Source organism: Charadrius vociferus, unplaced genomic scaffold (genome assembly GCF_000708025.1).
Source record: "Charadrius vociferus isolate BGI_N301 unplaced genomic scaffold, ASM70802v2 scaffold376, whole genome shotgun sequence".
Taxonomy (NCBI): Eukaryota; Metazoa; Chordata; class Aves; order Charadriiformes; family Charadriidae; genus Charadrius; species Charadrius vociferus.
In genome coordinates, this window is record NW_009648888.1 from 283,445 (window position 1) to 300,254 (window position 16,810).

Below are 16,810 nucleotides of genomic sequence, written 5' to 3' on the forward strand. Positions count from 1 at the left end.
TTGTAATGAAAACGTGCCTTATGAAAACCTCTGTTTCCATACCACAGTAATAAGTGATTTGAGATTAGCTAAATCCACTAAACACTGGCTTGGAAGGTGGGAAGTGGAGCAAAGTAAATTTGAGTGGTGTTCACCATGACGTGTGTGAAAGAATAGTCTACCCAAGGTAACGTAGTGTGTATAAAGTGGCCAGCACAGCACGCTCGTGGTGGCCACAGAGGTGGTGCTGTCCTTCATCAAAATGACTGAAATGAGTTCTCTCTCTGGGGCTGAGACAATGAAATAAGAAGACATATTTACAAGGGCTGGCGTTAAGTGTCCAAACAGCCAGAGCGATTTGAAGAACTTGCTCTTCTCCCCGAGCATTGCAGCCCAGAGATACTGGTATTGTGTTTTGGCACACGAGGGCGAGAACATGTACGGAACGATGTTGATTCGGTAAGTAACAGCGAAACAAGATCAAACAAGAAATGAGGCGTGGAGTTTTGAGTTTGGTCTCTGTTTGTGCTTGTGGGATGGCGGTATTGAGCACTGTACTGGAAGCTTTTGGGAAAGTTGTTTTTGTGGAAAGCTGCTAAGCAGAATTATTTGGAAAGGCAGCATGAAGCAGTGTTTTGAAATCATTGCTGTCCTCGCTCAAGACAGCCAGTCGTTGACGCTGATGTTTAAGGTGAGAGAGAACCAAGGGTGACATAGAGCAGTGTGGCTGTATCATGAATGGAGCAATACCAATTAACATCAGTCTAAGGCTTAACACAGTATCTGAAATAACCTGGGAAGTGGAAGAGAGAGAGAATTCTTCTTTCCGCACTGGGGACCTGGCTTGATTGCTGGAGCTGGCTCTCCACGCTCTTGCCAAAGATAGCAGATGATTTTTAATGACCACACCTATTTAGGATTGTTATTTTATGTCTCATTCAATAAAGGATAGAATAAATGTTCTGTTTCAGAAAAATACAACAGGCATGGTAAATGCGTCCAAAACTAACAATTTTTTAGAAAAACAACTGTGTTCTGGCGAGTAGCAGACTCAAGCTCTTTGTTAGTCTAATGCTTGCATAATGTGACCGCTGTTAATTTCGTTAGTATTTATTGTGAAAATTCTAGTTGTAAAATGTATACCATCATCATCATCTGTCTGTTGGGTTGGGATTCTTTTAATATTTTTTGTATGGCCTTACATTCCATTAAAAACTCCATACTTTTGTAGGGTGACTCTGGAGGGTGGTCCTGGTTAGTCGCTGGGATCAAAGCGTGCGTCAGCCTTATCTTCCTCGGGCGCGCTCCGGGGCAAGGCCGTTACCTTCTCCAGAGCGGTGGTACCTCCCCTCACCTTGCACTGCCACGGTTGCTCCTGCTGCTGCCCCGCTGGTGATGCCACCCACCCTTTCATAGGGTGCGCTTGTGTGGGCGCTGGTTGGGCAAAGGCTATCCCCATTGCTGCTCTAGAAGATGCTACGAGAGGTCCCAGTGTTGAGGGGGTGTCAGTACTCTTACAGTATTCCAGTAGTAAGTCCAGAGCCAGTGGACTTGATCTTACTGCGTATTACTTTTTGATTCATTTTTTCATTCATGATGTGTGTGCTGAACTAGCAACTCACAAGGAAACACAAATAGTAGAATTGAAGCAGCTGGTTTGCTTCCCTCCAAACCAGAAAGCTTCGTTTTTGGGCAACTGTAGTAGAAGCCAAAGCAGCCAAGAGCAGTAGACATGAAAAAGGCTGGTGTGTGTGCTACTTCCACGTCACGGCCAAGTAGATGAGAACTAGGCTGTTGCTTAGGAGCTCTTCTCTGCTTCTTCCACTTGCTTTTCTGTGTTTTATAAACTAGGCAGAACTAGCAAATAGACTGTCTGAAGCACGGGTGTATTTTTTAAAAAAACAGGCTGTTCAAAAAGCATCAGTTTGCTTTGGGACTTACATGATCTTGCCTGAAGAACCCCTGGTAATCAATACAATTATCATATGTAAACAGAAAGTTTGATGCAGTGTTTCTCCAGGTGTAATTAAAAGTTTGGGTTTAGATTTGTTGAATTTACACAATTGTTGTACCAAAACTTGTAACGGGGAGGCTTCTGGAGAGGTTTCCAGCGTTTGTTCCATAATTGCGCTAACATTGCTAATCCTAGAGAGAGCCTGAATTCAAACTGGCACACACGGCGTTAATGGAAGCATTCTTGATTTTTGAGGGTTTTGGAGATTTTTTGTGAAAGAGTTTTTGCTTTGGAATAGTCATCTTTATTTGCAGGCATGTGTGGTTAGAGGCTTCTTGGTGTCCTCACAAGAGCAGCCTCAAAACCGGCCAACTGGCTGATTTAGAGCCTACGGTATTATTGCTGTCCCCAGACTCCAGCCAGCACCATGAAACCACAAGAATCAAACAAACAATAGGATTTGTTTGGTAAAAAAGATTTTTCCGAACCCTGAAAGATGTCTTTTGTTGTACTTCAGAGAATGGGGAGGGAGGAGAATTCCACTGCTTTGAGTCCAGTCTCGAGGGACCGCATGAACGTTTGTCTTTTGTCCTGTGAAGGAGGACGGGGAAGTGTTTCTGACAAGGCAGGCTCAGTTGTTCGGGACAGCTTTACACACTGCTGCGTACAACGCCCAAAAGTAGTTTTCGTAAGCGGCTCAGAGTTGGTAGCCAAGACGTTCCCGACTACCTGGGGAAGGAGCTGCGAGGCTGGCGGGGAGCCCCCGTCTCAAAGCTGCGTGTAGGAACTCGCGGGTCAGCTAAAGCCCGGCGGCGCTTATTTGCGGTGATGAAGTTGAGTGCATAAGCAGTGTGGTGTGACTTCATCTCTTCATCCTCTGAAGCAAATTTCTGCATGTTCTGTACTCATCTAACACACTGGTGAAAAGTTAACATGATGTCTTTCCCAGTGTTGTATACATTTCGTAGTCTACTGTACACGATGTAACCCAGAACTGCTTGCAGGTTTCCAAAACTACTAGGATATCCGAGTAGAGTTTTGGGTTACATGACATGATTTGAATACTTCCCAAGCATTTTTCTGAAAACAGTTTTTCAGATAAAATAGAAGTAAGCAGTTATTGATTTTGTGTTAAGTAGAAGAAAATCGTTTCCTGGAAACAAATGCAGTTTGCAAACCGTCCCATTTTATATAAAAATAAAAGCAAAGATTATTAGGACAAAATCAAACCAGAGCCTTAATGAACCGTAGTTTTAGTACAGTTTAAGAAACGTATCATATGGAATTCTCATTGCAGCTGAACATCCAAGAAGAATTTAAGCAGCTGAAAGCAAAATGAAAGTTTTAGTGTTTGGCTTCAGTTTCGTCTTTTTAAAGCTTCTAATTGCTTCTTTCAGTTGTCAAAAACTCATGGAACGTGAAGGGAATAGGTGACAATTAGCAACAATGTCAGTGAGATGTTGCTTAAGAGAGTCAGCCTTGCCAGAGCCTTTCCTATCTTAAAAATGGGGAATTGAAATTTTAAAAGCATTTCTATTACATGTTAGGAAACAAGGGCTGTGGTTGATTTCCTTATTATCGAGTGCAGATGAGCTGTCGGGAGACTGTCAGATAGATGTTTTTCGTTTCTACCAGGGTGACTTTTCCCGTGTAGGCAGTTAAGCTGTTAACACTTTCACTGCCCTATCAGGCATTTAGTAGAGTCTTGCAAGTGTTAAGTCACGCGAAGTCTGAAGATCTTACAACCTAAAATACTTTAAAATAATGGTAAAACATTGAAAACAAATCTTTGAAAGTTGTAGAGGAAAAGTCATTGCCAAGGCCTGCTCTCTGTCTTATAAAAAACTTCAAAATTTAAATGTACCAATAAAATCTTTAGAAAATGAAAAGAAGGAAAGGAAAGATTGGCATAGGAGTCTGGTGTGGAACCAGCATTTCTTGGCGGTGTACAAATTCTTTCAAAGAAACATTTGGAGAAGTTCTTTGCAGCATTTTTATTGTGTTTTTCTTCATCAGTTTCATTGCCAAAATAATTTAGTGTTGCCTGAATACTTGCGCGCTCTCATTCTCTTTAAGCTCTTTGACACGAGTATCTCGTCTCAAAAGAAAGGCAAGCTCTATCTGTTAGACAATTCAGGCTCTTTATGCGGAGCATGATGGCAGCAACTGTAACGTGCTGTAGCCCGGACGGGTTTCTGAAGGCTCCGGACCCAGGCTGTACATCCTGTGGCTCAGGAATCTTTTTACTGCTTGGCCGTGGCCAACAGAGACGGCTGCTCCCTAGTGAGGCGGTGGCCATTACTGAGGGTGGCAGAAGAGATCCTGACTTTGAGATACCCCAGGGGCTACAGAATACAGTAAAACCACCTAAATATCAGTGTTTCAAGTGTTTAGTGTTTCGTATGGCACCAAACTCAGTAATAATTTGGAATTTTTGTTGAGCGATGGTATATTATTTAAAAGAGTTGCATTGGTGGAACAGATAATTGTCCATACGGCCTAATATCTGGACGCTTTAAAGCAAGGTATTAATCTTCCTTTCCTTAATATACTGTTAATTATCTAACACTATAGCTATGGTGGGGTTGGAGCAGAGGGGATTTCCTTTTGATCCCGGCTGGTGATCAGCTTATGCCATGATGATAAGGATAGATAGCCCCAATAATTCTTGCATAAGCTAACAGCACTTGGTATGTATTCCTTTTCATAATGGAAATTATATTTATGTTTTGCAGACAACAACCAGATGAAGATCTTGCAAATATTCCAGCAGCTTTTTGAGATTTGCTACCTAGTTTGTCTCAGTAGTCTAATTCACTCTTCTGCAAGTCCTGTAAATTTGTCTAAACCACAGCTGAACTGGTCATTACTGGTCGCGTAATGGTAAGATCTGAATCTTTTCATCCAGAATGAATGAAGTCCAACCAGATTGACCCCAGTCCTCCCACACATGATACACAGCGCTCCATCTGTACAAATTTCAGTAATACTGCTTTTCACTCTGAAAAGTCTTTAATTTTCTGAGCGTGCCCAGCTCTGAAATTTTTGTTGATGACACGAGCATTCACCGTGAGCACAAACGCTTCTTTGACTTGCTGGCTCAGTTCAAGAAGGACGCAGAAGAGTTGTGGTCGCCCTTTGCTGGTCTATGAGACTCCATGTGTTTTTTATAGGTGTCTTCCATTGGTATTTGGGGTTAAATACTGTGCTTTTTAAGGCTGGGATTTCTTTACAGAAGCAAGGTCTTGATTGTCCCTTCTAATTTACTGATGCTCTCACTTCCTCTTGGTTTTTGGATTCATTCCAATGTAGTCTTAGCAGCAGCTGTGACCAAATGTATATCTTTGCTAAGCTCATTTTGTAAATCATTTGTGCCATATCCCTTTTTGAATCCTGAAATGACGTTCTGATCACAGTTGCCTGCTCCGTATTAATAGGCAGTATGTCTGCATATGGAGTTTTCTTGTGCTGGGATGTGAATGAACAATGGGATGTGAATTTTGTTTTGTTTTTTAGTTCTGTCTCATTTGTGCTGTCTGCCTCGCAGTGCCTTTGGCCGAGGCATCTGAGCAGTTCCGTCTGTGTATTTGGAAAGCCAAAGTCAATGCCTGCCTTATCTCCAAGGGAATGCAGGGTTGGACAAGGCCGTGTGTCACGGGAATCCGGCATTGCCCTGACTATGCAAGAGAAAAACAAGGTCAGAGCGTTGCTCTGTAGCATCGGCAGCACCCATTGCAATCTTGCCTTACCTCTTCAAGATCAAAAGAAAGAACTGTCAGTGACAACCCTATCTTCTGTATCATTGCGCTTCACAGGCGGGCTTCCAGCTGTCCAAAGGAGATCAAAGATGCAGGCGAGACGCTTGGCTGTCCGCATCCTGGAAGCTCAGCAGAGCCGGGCCGATGTGGCAGCGGTGCCTGTGAGCCAGCCCTGGGCCGCTCCTCTGCCCGCTCTTACGCGTAAGTGTTCGCTTTGATGTAGCCGTGCTACAAACACAGCTGGAAGGGAGCTGCGCTCTGTCGCATGTTTTACTGTGACGTTTATTTCCCAAGCACGGTGGCTGCCTGTGGTAGGCTCGTGAGGAATACTCAGATTTAAACAGAGACAGAAGAATTGTTGAGAAGAATGAAATGCCAGAACTCACAGCACGTGCTCTTCTGCCTCACGGTAAGCGCAAAGTGAAACATACTCACTTAAACCCCACTCTAGATAATGAAGAGACTGAAACTGAGACTGGGTTTTATTTTACTTTTAGTTTTGTTTTGCGTGTTTTAAAATGACACTTGTAACGAAATGAGGAAGTCTGTATTGATAGTTACCATGTTTCACCTGAGGGCAATAGCTTCTCAGGATGTCCTCATAAAGCTCCTTGTAAATATGCAGTAGTCCCTCCAGACTCGTGTCTGTAAATCTTACGTGTCTCATTCTGAATCACATGTTCATTTCTGGCTTGTAAATAGTTGCAAATGAACCCGATTTTACTTCCTGTGAGTGTTGGCAAACTCTTCTGACAGGCATTGGTTGGCTTTCTGATAGAAAAAAACCCCAGTTACCGTTTCTCACACCTACTTCTCATTTTCGCTAGTGCTTTCATATATTGCAAACTCCGTCCCAGGAAACCCGGTCCAAACCCGAGCGGGATTTCCATCGAGGCCCAAGTCCATACCGTGTTCTTTTCTTTCTGTGCTTCTGGTGAAACCAATGTTCAACGGGAGCTGTTAAATCCATTGTGAATCAGTACCGTGGCTGTATGGAGGTGTCTCTGATGCTGCATGCAGCCACCCAGATAGGAAGCGGTGGGCGTTTTTTCCTTGACTATGTCACTCTTCCTACTACACGCTGGTAACAAACTGCACGGCTACTTCGTCATTGCCAGCGTGGTGCCAGTGAAGTGACATCAACTTAAATGTTGGGTGACCCAGTCCAATGCTTTTCATGTCCGCAAAATGCTCTATTTCTAAATCATTAAATTCAAAATGGAGCCCAGTATTGTTTGTACCTATTTTTTCAGTCGTTTGCCTTCCCTTCTATCTCTTCAAATAAGAACAACATGGGAGGCCTTTTATTTTCTGCGTCAGAACTGGAGATGGGATAAAACTTAAACTTGTTTGCCTTTTTCCAGCATGCGTTGCATTCACAGACCATGAAGAAGTCTGTGTTCTACCAGGGCCATGGTAACCATTGCCAGATTTTGACTTGATGGGCCAATTTTCATTGCTATTATCGGTCTGAAAAACAATCTTTTTATATGCCAAACCTGGCCTTTGCTCCGATTGCTACTAGGATTGGCAAATGTTCCAGGAATCTCATGTTCTGACTTAATTCCAGCATTCCCCAGTGATTCAGTTATTTCTTAGAAAAATATGTTCCGTTTGAAATTAAACACCGACCATGGTAGCGTGCATTTTCGTAGCAACTTTCACCCTGAAAGATCCCAAGTGATGTTCTTCACCGTGCGTACGGGATGCCATTCTCGTTGGCACAGCAATTACGGTGTGCCTTGGGGTGTTTCCCCCTGGGCTGCCCACGCTCCCCAAACACTCCTCCGGTGTAGTTGTTGGGGGTGGAACCAGCAGGGAAGTGAGATTGTGCAGCGCTTGGGGAGAGGGACAAGGATGGGTGAGTCTGAGGATGACCTTTCCTTCCCCTCTCTGTTTGAGATATGCAAGATGTTCTTCGGCAATTAAACGCGATGAAAACTGCCGGTTTATCTCTCCCTCGGTCAGCAATCTCCCCCTCTCTTTTTAATAGGACGTACGGCTGGTTTTAGCGCTGTTTAAAATAAAAGCCTAAGCTTCCCGAACTTAGCATCCTCCAAAAAGCCGAGTCGAGCGGAAGTTCAAGGTTTGTTGGGAATGTGGCCTTTAGAGAGTAGAGTCAGCTCTAAAGCAGTAAGACGTTCCCCTTTCCCAGTGAGCGGAGCTGTGCTTTCCCGGGTGCCGTCTCCAAACCTGGGGCGCTCGTTATCCACATGAGAGGCTGGAGGGTCTCTGCGGGGGCTCCGTGTCCAGGGAATGTCGCTCTTGTGCACAAAACCAAGTTATGCCGCCTCTCAATAGCAGTCTTTAGCAATACTGGTGGCTGTGAAGTAAATATTGCATCAAGTGTCTCTGGGGTTGTTATTCTGTGCTATTTGCACAACTGGAAGTTTGCCCTCGTGAGAACTTGAGGCAACCTTGTTGGGTTATGTCGTGCTGTGAGAAACGTGTACAGATACAGCCAGGGCAGGAGACAGGGAAACTGGGGTTTGTTGGTTTGGGTTTTGGTTGTTTGTTTTGTTTTTTTTAAAAGATCTCATTCTCATATGTGGGTCGGATAGGAAGCCTTGTTCCCTTTTTTTCTTTGAGGCCACATTTCCATTCTGTTTGCTGGTATTTCTCAGCATATTCACTTCACCTGGGCACATAGAATAAGTTCTGAAAGGCAGCAAAAAGGACGAACTGACAGAAATTATATGTATGTATCGTATTTTTGGTCTGTGCCCATATAGGATGGGCACATACTAATAGTAGGTACTATGGCATTGATCTTTATTTCTTCATATCGATTTCTCTTAGGTAGACAGGCAACATGCCTCGTCATTTTATAAATGGTAATTCCCTTGTCAGCCTTCAGCTATAAAAAAAAAATGCAAGCTGCTTTTAGGCAACCTTCTTGTATATTTAGGCAGATTGATGCATCTGTTTATCCTGAGATTGACACCAATATGAGGTAAAACATTAAAAGGTTTACAGCAAATTGTGCCTTTCTCCTCCTCGGATTTAGATGAATGACTCTATCACTTAAATAACTTATGCTCTCTGCTGTACAATTCGCAAGGACTGGCTGCAGCCAAAGAAAAAGTGCCATTTGTTTTATGTGGAAACTTAGCTGCTCTTAGAATCAGCTATAGTAAAGCTGGAAAATATGATAATGGCATTTTCATAGCGCAGTTAAAACTGGGCTAGCCCAGGTGGCACCACGCTCATGCACGGTGCCCAGAAGCACACGTTGCCAGATGGTGTGGAGCCTCATCTCACCGCTGGAAATGGGCAGAAAATGAGGGCAGAGCTGATTCCAGCTCTGTTGATATGTCTGTAGTCTGTCCACGCACGCCAGCAGTGGGTCAAAGAACGCCTTTTATTTGTGGTCAGTGATGAAGCTCCAACAGAGCTGTGAAGCGCTGAGGATCTTGAAAAACGTTTCAAGGCAGAAGGGTCACTTTCTGACCACGGCCAAAAGTTTTGCAAAATGCTACAGGGCTGGAGATTATTGGTATTCTTTTCTGTTTTCTTGTGGTTGTGGTTTTCGGTGAGCTATGAAGCGGATAGTAACCATCTTTAAAGTTTTCTTCTATGGAATGTTATAGTTACAGCTTTTGGTCTTTTTCTGTTTGTCTTTTGTGGGATGTTGAAAAGTATTTTTTGGTGCTCGTAGTAGACCAGATGTCCTTTGAGCTGTCCTTTGGGAGGTTTCTCCTTGTTTCTCAACATCACCAAATTAGCCATTACTTGTTCCTAGAACATGATAGCGAGGAAAGAAGCCCCGAGAGGAGTTTGAGCCTTTTGGTGGACTTGTGCCAGAGGCCAGGGACAGGGGACGCTGCTGTAGATGTGTGCGTGGGGTGGGGAGGCTGCCCTTGTTGCTTTCTCCTATCTCATTAAAACTGTTGTGTGTTTATCACATCAGCCTTGTGGTTGAATTTAAATTGCCCCTCTGTGCAGAGAGCATCATTTGAGGTGGAGGGGGAAAGGAAGCTCGCGCTGGTGGGATGCTGGCAGGACAGGATCCAAGGATGGAAGCCGCAGACTTGGTGCCTCCTGTTCTTTGAAGGCAGCGCTTGGTTAGGGTCCCGCTGCCGCTGTCTGGTGGGCTGCTGAGGCTCAGCGAAGGGCTCTGAAGGGAATGTGGCTTGCGTCCGAAGCTGCTGCCGTGGGGTACAGCGTCCCTGCACACGAGAAAAAGACCTCGTTCATCTCACTGGAACCACCCGTAAGACGGGCTGTTGGGAGTGTCTCCCCAAAAGCAGTTACTGAAAGAAAAGTGGTGGTGATGATGGAGTAGGGAATAAGCTTCTCGGGGCTACTGGCTCTGGTGTGAAATGGCAACTGTTAGCAGATGCTCTTAGTCTGATGACTGCCCATAAAGCTGCCTTGATAGCCATCTCCTTTTCTTTGGTCCTCAATAAAGGTGTTTGTAAAGTTTACAATATCATCCTCCCTATACGTAGCATTGCCTCGGTTTATAACATACTTCCTTACAGATTTTTATTTGCGAAGGATTTTAGCATTCAGAGAAATTGATAATCTTTCCTGCATGTGGTCGCTGCTGGAGAAAATAGAGCAGGAAATTAGATCCTTCGGGTAAGCGTTTGTAGCATGGTATTCAAATCTGGCACAGTCTTATTACTTGATTGGTCAAGGTTTGAAAATTTCTGCAGAGTTTTATCAAATCCCACTAACAGCATCTTGTTTTCATCCCCCTTAGACCACATAGGTCCTGTTGTGCATTCCTAAAACTGATAAAATGATGATAAAACTAGTTGATCCATTAGGACTGCTGTACTTAGCAGACAATTTACGTTTATGTTGGCATTTAAAGACAACAGAACGTGGCAAAAACAGAATATGATGAAAGTTGTGATATTTCACAGTTTAAGAAACACATTTTCAGATTTTTACCCTGATTTTTTTGCATATTTCAGATTACACTTTACAATTAATAAGAATCGTGTTTCAATAGAAAGTTGATTAAAAATAATTGTGAGAAACACCTGGAGCAGCTTTGATTAACCAGCTGTAAGCATATTTCTGAAAAGCTGAAAAATGCAACCCTGAGCTTCTTCCATGTTTCCTTGCTAGAAAAAGAAAGACCAATTCTAATGATCCTTTAAGTTACATTAAAAGCGGTGTCTTTCTGATTGCAGCCGCCTCTGAGATGGATCCCGTGGAGCGGAGTGACGAAGCGCAGCCAGAATACTGCAACGCAGGAGCGAAAAGCAGGTTTGTGGCTTGCGGGCAATGTGCTACCCGTCAACTTTCTGTTACCGCAAACAATTAAATAGTCTCAAAGTGATTCTGACAGGCCAAGCAAAGGACCAGCTTTAGACTTCTGAAAACAAACACGGCCCTGTAGTGATTTTTGCTCAGCGTTGTTACGTCCTCTGTGCAAAGTATAGCAGCTTCAGCAGCAGTGTGCATGCTTAGTCATCGATTCAGCTCGGTCTTAGAGGAAAAAGCTACTTCTGCCATTTTTCTCTCCTATTTGCTTGCATATTTTCTTAGAATTGACTTCTCAGCTGTACTAGATAGACCAGAAATGTCTCATGTCAGATGAGCGAGGGGAGAGTTTCTGTCCCGTCGTGTTTACATGTTTTGGTGATGGGCGAACGCGTGGGTTGAGTCTGGATTTGGACCCAGTGCTCCACAACCTGGCTGCGGGAGCAGCGTGGCGTGAGTTGAAATACCTAAGGAGAAGTCACTGGACGCTCTGCTGAGTTGTTTACGCGGTGCTGTGAATCTTAATGTCGTGTTCCGGAAGCACTTCCAGCCTGCTCTTCTAGATTGCTGACCCAGGAACGGCTCAGGAAAACGAGAAGCTGAGTTTTGAGCAAGGAGAATTTTAATAAGTTGATAGTGATTCATTGTTAATGCATCCAATATTTGGTCTCTTTTGCTGCTGGGGAGTTGTTGCTATAAGTAGCTTAGGTAGAACAGAACTCTGTTGCCTGGAGATTAAAACATACCCAGAAGACACAATATTTTTATGTGCCTTCATGAAAAGCCATATAGGGCTAGATTTTTTTGAGTTGTTTTTTAAATGCATTACAGCCGTCTGCATCCTCCCCAGCAGTGACAGTGGAACATTCCTTTAGCTATTGCCTGAGGCAGGATCTCCTTTCACAAGTGTCAGAATGTGCAGTCGGTCCAGACATCTGAACTGCGGGAAATAAAAATGAAGGGGAGTGGGTGATTTTTTTAATTTTATTTTATTTTAAATCCGAATGCTCTGGATTTGTGGGGTCAAAAGCATTTGGACTCCCTGCAACAAGCAGATAATTTGTAATTAATGAAAGAGGTTAATGCAGATACCAATAGAATGAAAGCAGCGCCCCAGATGTTTTGATGTAGATGGCAATAACGCTTTATTGGCCATATAAAACTTTTGAGAAATATTGCAGTAAAAATCCTTTCCGTTGTGCTCTTGGACCGTGTCGGCAATCGATGGGTTGATACAATATCATATGTTAACACAGTGAAATCCAGTTATTAAAATAGGGTTAAAGATACTCTTACTTGAAGACTGAAGCGTTCTGCTTTGGTTTGTTGATCATCAGACAGTTCCAGGATTTCGGGGTTAATTCTAAATGTCATATTTTGCCACTGTTCGTGGATGGTTGCAAATAGCTACATTAGAAAGAAAAGAAAAGAAAAAAAAAAAAGGAACAAAAGAGGTTTCAGATATCACAGTCTGTTCCAGGAAAGCCTGCCAAGTCTCCAGAAAACTGAACTTAGGAACTGAGACTATTAAAATCGTAAAGTTTTATAAAATTTTTGTTTTATTATGCTTTCATCCTAAGGTATCTGCTAGAAGGCGTTACACATAGGGTGTCATACGCTTTTCAGGCTTTGTCTGCAAGGTCAGTGTATGAGTAGCAGCAGCTGTTAGAGCAGGCTGCGCTGTCAAGGTGCACTGCTGCGTCCCTTCGCGCTGCCACTCTGCAGTCTGTGGTACGCGCTGGGTCTGCGCGACCACGTGTTTTCACCCTCCCTGCGTCAGGAAAATATTCTGCTCCCAGGGACCTTCTTCATTGTGCAAAAGTTGGGGGAGGGAAACAAATACATAAGCTAGCTTCTTGGGGGACTGCAAATGGAGCCTGCCACATGTTTTTTTAATAGTAGTTAAACAAAAGGAATGAAGTAGTTTTCCAAAACATTACTCTTGATCTTACTGCTAGGGCTTCAGCTGGAATCATAGAATCGTAGAATTGTCTAGGTGGGAAGGGAACTTGAAGATCATCAAGTCCAACCATCAACCTAACACTATCAACTCCACCACTAAACCATGTCCCATTGCTTTCCTTTTGTGGAAGAGGAGTGTGGGACAAGAAAGGAAACAGGTTCCTCAGCTAGAGTAAATTTTGCCCACTAGCAGTTATCTGTGAAAATTAAGGATGAAGGAAGAGGTGTTATTCCATAGCAAATCCAAAGGCAGTAGTGTGATAAAAAGAGGGACGGGCTGGGTGCTCAGAGCATTGGGAAGAGCCACCCTGAGCCATCTCTTCTCTCTCTCGGCAGGTCAGCAGGACCAAATCCTGCCCTTGCTGCGTATCGCTGGGAGGATGCTAAGCTGCAGTGACGCACCAGCTCTCCCGAGCCCTAGTTTCAACGACACACCTCTGTGTCCTCCTCAGTGGGGTGCGAGGAGGCAGCTATTGCTCCCTCCAGTGCAGAGACAGACCTTTCCCTAACAAACTGCGTCAGAAAAGCGGAAAGGAGGGCGACTGGTAGCAGACATGGAGTTCCAAAGCATGCTAATTCGGGTATATACCTCCAGAGCCAAAAATGGTGGTGGCCTGTTCCTTCTGGGCCAGCCTTGGTACCGCTATACCATGGCAATATTGGGAGCATCGCTCCCAAACGGGTGTTGGCATCACCGTGTCCGCTTGTTCCCATCCCTGTAGCTTCCACACATTTCCTCAAAGAAATCCATGGGCAATATTTCAGCTGGAACAACTCCTCGATCGGGTTCAACTGGTGGTTGCCCGGTGGCGGGAGTGATGCTGTGACAGGGCTCTGAGCACTAATAGCGGGGGCTGCTTAATCTGGTGCTTCTGGAAGGCTGCAGGCAGAGCCCCGCGTCACACCATGCTATGCAGCGCTCTGTCCGTCTCCCGCACAAGAGATGGGAAAGAGGTGTTCTTCATTAGCCCTAGGGTTGTGGCACACTATTTTTAATTAGTTTTTTCCCGTTGCCTAGTGCCACTGTGTGCACGGGCTGGCTGGCCCTGTGGCTCTGCTCCGGTGGCGAGTGCCCCAAGCGAGAGGGCCGTGCTCACCGCTCCGGGCAGTCCCGAAAACGTGGAACTCGTTCCCTCTGGAGCTATGAAATGTGGATGGACTCCTCTTCTTTTTTTTTTTTTTTTACAGTGGAAAAGCATGAAATCATAGCCACATTGGCTAGAGTTGTTATTCATTTAACGGTTAAACTTCCATTATGTTTTACTGTTTGCTACATGCCATTTTTATGTGCTCCAGTTTTATGTGTTTTGCAGTTAACTGTTTGAAAGGAGAAAGAAGTGATTTACCAGGACTGTGCCTTTCTCCTCACTAACTCTGTGCTTTTCTTGTTGCTAGGATGATATTTGTTTCATATTGCACGTGGGCATATTGGAAAATGTAAATGTATAAAGTTTTACTGTCTCATTGTTCCTAAGAGACCTCTAGAAAAAAACGACTCTGCATATGTTGTGATAAATCTTCCCTATCTGCGGGGATAATCAGAGCTGTAAGCGCTGTTTCTTGCTGGTGTGGAAGACAAATTGCTGAGAGTGATGTTGCGTCTCACTCTTACTCTTCCAAAACGCTCAAGGCACGGTGTTTGCTTTTTAAATTAGTAACTCTTATGTGTTAGTTTGAAAAACTGAAGAAAAAAAAAAAAGGCTCATACTCGTCATTCTTTAAAATCAAGAGCAGCCTTTCTGCTAACGTAATTAGCCTTGGCCTGTGCCCCTTATCCTCTATTTATTCATCAGGAAAAGTTTTCTTAATCACGTTTGCTTTGGCTTAACTGGAAATTTTGTTCTTGTTTGCAGTAGTTCGGTGCTGCGGGGTGAAGTTCTTCGCAGAGAACCTCCATTTCTGGAAGAAGCTGCGCGGAAGCAGGTGGGTGGGACACCAGCGCTGTGAACATGCGCTTGAGGCTGCCGGTTGAACAGGAGCGCGCACTAAAGTGGTTTCTCCTCACAGGAACCGCTGGCCCAGCTGGTGTGGGCCCTGATTGGAAATTCGTAGCACTGGCTTTTAGTTAGGTGAATGAAGGGAGGGACAGTGCCGGGTGGGGGGAAAGGCACGGGGTCCTTTTTCCTTAGCCTATCTCTGCAGGTGGCAAACGTGGTGTGGGTGGCTCTGTTCCCAGAACCCACCAACCACTGGGAGAGGAGACTGGTTTATGGGGTGGCTCCTCTGCAAGGAACAGAGGGAAGATGTCTGGGTGGTGACGGGTACGTGGCTCCGGACTCATTCCCCCCTCCCTTCTCAGGCACTAGTGTGAAGCTGTAAGCAGAAGGAGGTGTAGGAGCCTCTCGGAGGTGTGGGTGAAATGACTCCTGCAGTACATCTCCTCCGGGACTGGGTGGGTGCTTGAAGACAGGTTATTGGAGGTTCTTCACACAGCTTTCGCTGGAACAACACAAGTGTAGCAAACCAAAACTGGGGACTGTATCCACAGTGCCATAATAGATTGACAACTGATAGAGCCCAGTGTATTGATCTGATTGCCATAGAGGTGCTGCACTTGAATAATCCGCTGGCAGCAGGGACCGAAAGCCACTGGCTGCAGAAGGTGCAGTTCATTCCAGAGTACAAGAATTAGCACTTGTCTTCGCTTGTGCAGTTTTTATCTGCTGAAAACGTAACCAGATTAACTTCTTACTCAACATACACTCCACGGTTATTATTTTACATCTCTCAAATGGTTTTGAAAAAGTTGGTGGAAGCTCTGCTTGGTTTGCTGTCTTCCTTCATCTCTGTGAAGCTTGTTTTGCTCCTGTGATGAGTCTGCCTGCTGGGCTGTTACAATGAAATCATACCGTAATCATACAGTTTTTTAGGAGCGGCAGCTTATTTTTAGATCTCTGTTCTTAAGGCCCCAGTTTGGGAGTTACCCTGAAGGTTTTGGGCTTTTGGTAGTTTCCCCAGTAGAAATAGGGACGTGCTGCCCCATAAAATTGGGCCAATTCAAATTCACCCTGATAAATTACATGAGAAAATAAACAGAAAGCATTTTATTAGAGCCTGCTTCCTAATGTTCGTTGAGCTGCCTGATAATTCACCATACGGAGGTCCCAGAGGACAATGAGCTGAACGTGGGCCAGCAATGTATGCTTGCAGCAAAGAAGGGCCGGCGGTATCTTGGCCTGTATTAGGAGAAGCATCACCAGCAGGTTGAGGGAGGTGATCCTTACCGTCTTCTCGGCCCGGGTGAGACATGGACCTGTTGGAGCGGGGCCAGAGGGGGGCATGGAGGGGCTGCGAGGGGGGGAGCCTCTCTGCTGGGAGGACAGGCTGGGAGAGTTGTGGGGGGTTCAGCCTGGAGAAGAGAAGGCGAAAAAGGGGAGACCTCAGAGCCCCTTCCAGTGCCTAAAGGGGCTCCGGGAGAGCTGGGGAGGGACTCTGGATCAGGGGGTGGAGCAATAGGATAAGGGGGAACGGTTTTAAACTAGAAGACGGGTCATTTAGACTAGATATTAGGAAGAAATTCTCTTCTTTGAGGGTGGTGATCCCCTGGGGCAGGTTGCCCCGAGAAGCTGTGGCTGCCCCATCCCCGGAGGTGTCCAAGGCCTGGTTGGACGGGGCTTGGAGCAACCTGGGCTGGTGGGAGGTGGCCCTGCCCGGGGCAGGGGGGTGGAACTGGACGATCTTTAAGGTCCCTTCCAACCTAAACCATTCTGTGGTTCTGTAAACTGTGGTACTAAAAATCCAGAGGAGACTCGGAGTGTCCTGGAGTACCACTAAGCAGCACCATTATTCTAAGGGCAACCGGTCAATCGGTCGTTGATGCACTGGGAATGAAGGGAGGGAGCGGGAAGTTGGGCAGTTTTGATTTAAATGTCAGATTGTTTTGAAACATAGTTTGAGCAGTATGTAGGTCAGTGCTAAAGGGCTAGACTGTATTTGC

The 16,810-nt window shown here is 45.0% G+C and overlaps 1 protein-coding gene across 1 annotated transcript in view; it reads left to right on the forward strand.

The window, feature by feature from the left end:
* Window positions 1-5,780: 5,780 nt before the first annotated feature.
* Window positions 5,781-16,810, forward strand: part of ADAMTS3 (ADAM metallopeptidase with thrombospondin type 1 motif, 3) — a 167,095-nt gene continuing 156,065 nt past the window's right edge. The window contains exon 1 of the mRNA XM_009887110.1: window positions 5,781-5,892. Coding sequence (XP_009885412.1) covers window positions 5,781-5,892 — 112 coding nt within the window. The remainder of the gene's footprint in view (window positions 5,893-16,810) is intronic.